The sequence below is a fragment of the Desmodus rotundus genome, chromosome 12, assembly GCF_022682495.2.
Source record: "Desmodus rotundus isolate HL8 chromosome 12, HLdesRot8A.1, whole genome shotgun sequence".
Lineage (NCBI taxonomy): Eukaryota > Metazoa > Chordata > Mammalia > Chiroptera > Phyllostomidae > Desmodus > Desmodus rotundus.
In genome coordinates, this window is record NC_071398.1 from 48258020 (window position 1) to 48265175 (window position 7156).

Below are 7156 nucleotides of genomic sequence, written 5' to 3' on the forward strand. Positions count from 1 at the left end.
TTTCACATTTAAAAATGGTGGTCTAGCCCTAGCTGGTGGGCTCACTGTATTGATTGCCAGCCTGCAAATTCAAAGGTCGTGGGTTCAATTCCCAATCAGGGCACACGCCTATATGTAGGCCAGGTCCGCAATAGGGGGCGCAGGAGAGGCAACCACACATTGATGTTTCTCTCCTTTCTCCCTCCCTTCCCCTCTCTCTAAATATAAAAATTTTTAAATGCTGTTCTGTATTATGCCAAGTGAAATAAGTCAATCAAGAAAGACAAATATCAAATGATTTACTTTGATTTGTGTTGCCAGTGAATGTTTCACAATATATTGTATTTTGCTGTATGTAATGCACACTTTTTGCCCAAATTTTTGAGGGAAAAATAAGAATGTGCATTATACATGGGTAGTACCTGAAATATCTTTTATCTGTTCTTGTTTTGTAGTTGTTACATAAAATTTCTTGTAACAAATTATGTTCATAAATAAATGCTAAAATTCTTTTATAATACAAAAAACAAGTATCTATAAATAAATAGTTAAAAATTAACATGAAAGATATTTTTCCTGAAAGTTTGGGCCAAACACGTGGGTGTGCATTATAAATGGCAAAATATGGTAGTCTTTCAAATAAGTCCTCCCTCCACCAACCACTGTGGCTGTGTGACCCAGACCTTAGAACTGAAAAAGTTGAGCGGCCTATATGGCCACCAGCCCTACAGGTAATGATGGAACCAAGGAATGACAGTGAGTCAACACAGGTGACTATGCTATTCACTCAGCTTTTATTGATGCATGTTGAATCTCAATAACAATAAATAGCAGTAACAATATTACAAGAGTGAACTGAAGAATAACAAACCAGTCCCAAGAATCCAGATCAGGAGTGGGTCTGGGAAGCAGCAGGGTGGCTGACAAGTGAAGGGGATGGCATCGTGGAGGAGCTCTTTCTCCCGTGGTGGACATCTCAAGGTGACTCGCAGGATGCATTGTGCAGTCTTAAGTCCTCTGCTTGTATACTCTTGTATGATGCAATGTTGCATCAGCTTCTGATTAACACATGCTTTGTGCAACTTTCACAGGTACATGGGTTTTAAGTCACTCTGCTGTGCATGCTCTGAGAGGGTGGTGTTATACTTTAGATAAACTAGTCTACCTCATTGTACTGTGCGTGCTGGAGGGATTGCATCATCTCTGAATGACTGCTCTACTGCGTACACTCTAAACGTGGCTTCCCTCCACACCATCATAGTTAACAGGACTCATGCCATCTTAGTTTAGTCCTGCTCTCCACAATTTGGAATCTACGAAGTAGATACACAACGAAAATTGAAACAGATTTATAGGAAAATAAGGGATGCCAGAGCAAAGAGGTCTGGGGCACTGTTAAGAAGGTGGTGGGATTAGAAAGGACGAAATGGCAGTTACATAATAGTTACAGGGATGTAAAGTACGGCACAGGGAATATAATCAGTTATATTGTAATAACTATGTATGCTGGGCGCTGGAATCATCAGTGGGAGTATTTTGTAAAATACATGATGGTCTAAACACTATGGCCGTACACCTGAACTAATACAAAATAATATTGAATATAAACAGTAATTGAAAAAAAAAGTTTTTACACAGAGGGAAAGGAGAGAGGGAGTGGGAGAGAAACATCTTATACGCACCCCAACTGGGGACCAAATCCTCAATTTAGGCAGATGCTGTGACAAGGAATCAAACCAGATATATTCTACTATGCAGGGCAATACCCAACAGACACATCAGCCAGGGCAACAAAACATTGTTTAAAAAGAAATGTACCTGTGTGCTTTTCATGTGTGGAGCATGGCTGCTTCCTACCCAATTTAAGTTGCTATGTTTAACGGTTTTAAGGTAAATGTGTAATTATGTGAGTCACTTCTATTAGAAACTAAGTTGTTTTCCTATTAACTTTGAAAAAGATTAATTCAAAAGCCATTTTTGCCAAAGATTGCACGCACGTCCTGCTAGTGAGGATGAAGCAACTTAGAAACTGGGATCTCTGAGGAACTAACTGCAGATGGGGAGGGTGTTGGAACCAGAAGTGTTTCTGCAATTAGAGTATCAGCAGTTTATTAAACAACTACCATAGTTATCTGTGTTAGGATTAAGAACTAAATTGTGAAATACACAGCTCTCCTTGGGTACAACAATCACATACTGACATTTGGCAGCCTTTCATTTTCTCTTCTCTGTTCACCAGGGAGGCCAAGACTCAGCAAGACTGAGTTCCAGAGCCTTTCATAGGGACATAGCTAGGATATGAGATGGGACAACTAAAAAATGTGATCATCACACCTGGCTGGTGTGTCTCAGTGGACTGAACGCAGGCCTGCAAACCAAAAGGTCACCAGTTCAATTCTCCCTGTCAGGGCACATACCTAGGTTGCTGATGTTTCTCTGTTTCTCCTTCCCTTCCTTCTAAAATAAATTAAGTCTTTTAGAAAATATGGTCACTTAGGACAATATGCATTACTTTAAAAAAGGAAATGTTTTTAAAAAGTTATTAATTACATTAAAATGAATGTTGTTCTGTACCGCACCTTGAATACATTAGTTTTAAACATCTTTGAGATAAATTTCTTCATATCATAATATACTTCAATCAATCACATCCAAGTATAATGCAATTTCAAAATCATTATATATTTCTTTGGACAGTAACTACAAATCTTACATATTATTTTAAAATTATAATCTATTTTATCTTTTTTCCCCTCCATTTTTGAATGTTCTGTTAGGTGTGAATAACTAAGCTTGTAAAACATACAGCCTCAAGGATACATTAGGATATATTTTTGACTCAGGAATCATTAACTTTGTCCTAGCTTTTGTGGCTCAGTGGACTGAGTGCTGGCCTACGAACCAAAGGGTCACCTGTTTGATTCCTAGTTGGGGCACATGCCTGGGTTGTGGGCCAGGTCCCCCAGTTGGGGGCGTGTAAAAGGCAACCACACATTGATATTTCTCTCCCTCTCTTCCCCTCTCTCTGAAAACAAATAAATAAAATGTAAAAAAAAAAAAAAAGAAAATCTCCCAATTACTGATCAGAACCTACAAGGGCTTGGCTGGCTGATGGGGGAGGAGAGCAGTGAGATGCTGTGGGCATTGGCTCCAAAGGAGAATGGCTGTGTTGTCTCTGTAGAGAATAAAGACGAAAGAACACAGAAGAACAGGAAATAAAAAATACTCAATAAAACAAATAGACTTGATTTTCCTGAGTTCAGCCAGTAGTGAGGCCTGGAAACAGGTGTCCTCTATCCACATGCAGAGTTCATGCCAATTCTGCATCCTGGGTATTATTACTCATCTCCTAGTTGGAATGACAACATCACTGTTATTGGAATATTCCTCATAATTACAAAGGATCTATTAGAGAAATAGCACTGTCCTTTGTGTTTATTACCTACATGACAATGTCAAAACAACACATGGACATACGACATCACCAAGTATTTAGCTGAACACATTGTCAAAGAAGGAAATAATGTTTATGACATCACTTTAAAAAGCAAGAATAATTTAAGTACATCGATGTAATAGTATTTTTTTAATAGAAGAAAAAATGAAATATACTAAACAAAATGAAACTTCATGAGTTCTCTGTCAAATTACATTTGCCAGTTGATTTCTCTTTTCAGCTAAGTTTATATAAACCATTATTAAAATTCCTGACCAGGTCATACAAACAATATTCCATGATGTTTGAAACAAAAAAAATTATGGTAGACTTCATATAAAACACAGGAAATTAAACAACTGCAATGTCAGTTTCTCAAGCCAAGAGTCATGAGTTTTGGAAACAAAATAAATATACAGAAATGAAATGTACAGAAAAATCATAAACATTATAAATCTGTGAGATTTATAGATGGCTCTTAAATCATCAAATATTTTTGAATTATCTATTTTGATCCAGTACTTTCCTATCATTCTGAATGCATGTGTATAATCATGCACATACATGTCTTTATTGTTCAGTCCTCTTACTCCTACATTATATATTTACTAATGTACATATTACATTTGTACATTGTTACTAAATGTACATATTACATTTTTGTGTATCAAACCATGTAAATTTGTTTATGTTGGCTCAGGAAAAGGATATGTGAAAAAAATACACAGGCTCAAAAAGTAAAAAGAAGTACCTAATTTTACTTGTGGATGTAGGCAGAGAGTAGGAGGACCGGGCACATTCCTTTTGTGGATCCTTCTCAAAATATCTCAAATACTGTCAATATAAAATAGGATACAGTGTAAGTAATTATGCGTGTGGTAACATCCATCTCCTTGATATCCTGAAGGATTAACAAAAGCAACTATCTCAGTTTTTAAGCTTTGCATTATTCTGTATAACAAGTATTCTGAGTTAGAGTAATACCTAAAAACTATTATTAACTTTGTATTGTAAATTCAGTGGTATTTTAAAATTTATATCTGATTTCATGCTTTTGTAAATTTTTGTATATATTTTAAGTCAATTTAAGGTATAAATTCTTTGGGCTTTTATGAAGTGTATAATTTGGAAAAAATAGTTTTTTTATAGTTTACTATTAATGTAGAATTCCTCGCCAGTGTGTATTCCCTGATATTCAGAGTGAGGCTGTAGGTTCACCAGTGTGGTTTCCCACGTTCTTTAGATTTTTCTCTTTAGTATAAATTCTCATGCATTGAATAAGCTGTGAACGCTGAATAAAATCTTATCCTTTACATTTACATCCTTTACATTTCTTTTGTTCTTTAGTAGGAATTCTGAAGTTGAGTAAGGTTTGCCTCCTGAGTAAAGCTTTCCCATATTTGTTATATTTGGTAATCTCCTATCAAGTATTATCATGTTAAGATATGAATGATAAAGAATTGGAACATGTGTTACATTTCTAAGGCTTAATTTTCTGATGCTCAAGGAGGCTTCAACATATGCTAAATATTTTACTAAATTCCTGACATTTTTGCTGTTTTTCTCCACCGTGAATTTTCTAATGTTGAGCGACTTTTGAGCACAGGTTAAAGGCTTTGTCACATTCTCTACGTTTGTAAGGTTTCTCTCCAGCATGAATTCTCTCATGTTGGGGAAGACACCACTACCAATTAAAGGCTTTAGCACATACACTACATTTTAAAGTCTTCTCTCCAATATGAATTCTCTTGTGTTAAGTAAGATGCCAATGGTAATTAAAACTTTTGCTACATTTCCCACATTTGTAAGGCTTCTCTTGAGAATTATCTGGTATTTAGTAAGATTCCTCTGCCAAGTAAAGCTCTACCTTAGTTCTTACAACTGTAAGATTTCTTTCCAGTATGAACTCTCTGATGTACAGTAAGTTTTGAATGGCAGGTAAAGGCTTTGTCACATTTTCTACATTTAAAAGGCTTCTCTCCAGTATGAATTCTCTGATGTTTGGTAAGGTTTGAGGACCGCTTAAAGGCTTTGCCACATTCTCTACATTTGTAAAGTTTCTCTCCAGTATGAACTCTTTGGTGTTGGGTCAGATAACACTGCTGACTAAAAGCTTTTGCACATAAACTACACTTATAAGGCCTTGCTCCACTATGAATTCTCTGATGTTGAAACTTGTGAGTGACGCATAAAGGCTCTGCCACATTCTCTACATTTGTAAGGTCTCTCTCCAGTATGAATTCTCTGATGTTTGGAAAAGGTTGGGGAATTGCTAAAGGCTGTGCCACATTCTGCACATTCATAAGGCTTTTCTTGAGTATGAATTCTCTGATGTGCAGTAAGGTTTGAGGACTGGCTAAAGGTTTTGCCACATTCTCTACATTTGTAAGGTTTCTCTCCAGTATGAACTCTTTTGTGCTGGGTAAGATACCACAGCTGACTAAAGGCTTTGGCACACAGGGTACATTTATAAGGTTTCTCTCCAGTATGAATTCTTCGATGTTTAGTAAGCTGTGAAGACTGTGTAAAGGCTTTGCCACAGTCTCTACATTTGTACGGTTTCTCCGCAGTATGAATTCTCTCATGTAGAGTAAAGCATGAATGCCATTTAAAGGTTTTTCCACATGCTTTACATTTGTAAGGCTTCTCCCCATTATGAATCCTCTCATGTACAGTAAGACCTGAATGCCTAGTAAATGTTTCATCACATTCTTCACATTTATAAGGTTTTTCTCTAGTATAGATTTTCTTAAGGCTACTTACATTGGATATTTGACTGAAGACTCTCTCATACGGGTAACATTTGTAAACTTCCTCCTCAGAATAAATATTGTCTTGTTCGGTATGACTTGCAGATTGCTTAAAAGATCTGTCACATTTACTTCGACTGTTTGTCTTCACAGCATGAACAACCTGATATATATTGTGATTTGACATTGGATCAAAGATTTTATCAGTTTTATAATGCTTCTCTGGAAGCTGAGTTTTCTGACGGGTATTAGCATTTGACTCTTGATCAAAGTTTTTCCAGTATTGATAGCACTGATAACTTCTGTCTCCATTATATGTACTCTGGTAATCAATGAATACAGAAAGGCCTTCAAGGAGAGCTATATTTTATTAAACATGTACACTTATTCCCAAGTCACTATTCTGTGATACCCATTAATCCTTGATGGTTGTATTTATAAAATGCTCCCAAGTTTGTAAACATTATAGACATTGGAACAAAAAAATTATTTCTTGGTTGAAGAATAATGATTTTTTTGTTAAAGAGATTACCTTGATTATATTTAAATTTTGGATGTATATGATAAGTATGATTGACTGAAAATTTAATCCTACATTTTTAACATTTCAAGTGATTATTCACACCACAAATTATGTGTGAGTTTCTAGATTTTCCAGATTTCATTGAGACAACTGTACTTGAACAACAATTTAAAAAAAGCAAAAAATAAAGAATATATAGCACTAAAAACTTGTCTTCACTCTTCACATTTACAAACACATTAATCTGTAAATGTAAATAACTTTAAGTGGGAGTTTCCCCCAGCCAGTAATATCTTTGACCTCTTTAGGTAACAAAGATTTAATTATGAATAATTATCCAGTTAACTTCTGTCTATATTAACACCCTTTCTCCTCATCACACTCTTTCTCAAATTTCCAAGACTTTCACTAAGGGTACAATATCAAAACCACACCTTCCATATCTTACCAGTATTATTTTAGAGAATA

At 35.6% G+C, this 7156-nt stretch overlaps 1 protein-coding gene across 1 annotated transcript; it reads right to left on the minus strand.

Annotated features, from left to right (window-relative positions):
* Positions 1-5283: 5283 nt before the first annotated feature.
* Positions 5284-6352, minus strand: LOC112321278 (zinc finger protein 675-like). Its single transcript, XM_071220099.1, has 2 exons — positions 5604-6352; positions 5284-5521 (listed from the first exon to the last, which is right to left on the minus strand). Exons 1-2 carry the CDS (start codon positions 6350-6352, stop codon positions 5284-5286), a joined length of 987 nt encoding a protein of 328 aa, XP_071076200.1.
* Positions 6353-7156: the final 804 nt, after the last annotated feature.

Bases quoted from the DNA above. Each gene is read 5' to 3' on its own strand.
- LOC112321278 (XM_071220099.1), bottom strand. From the start codon at position 6,352: ATGTCAAATCACAATATATATCAGGTTGTTCATGCTGTGAAGACAAAC. The intron at 5,522-5,603 runs GCGTCACTCACA...AAAAGCTTTTAG, and splicing joins GAATGTGGCAGAGCCTTTAT to TCAGCAGTGTTATCTGACCC.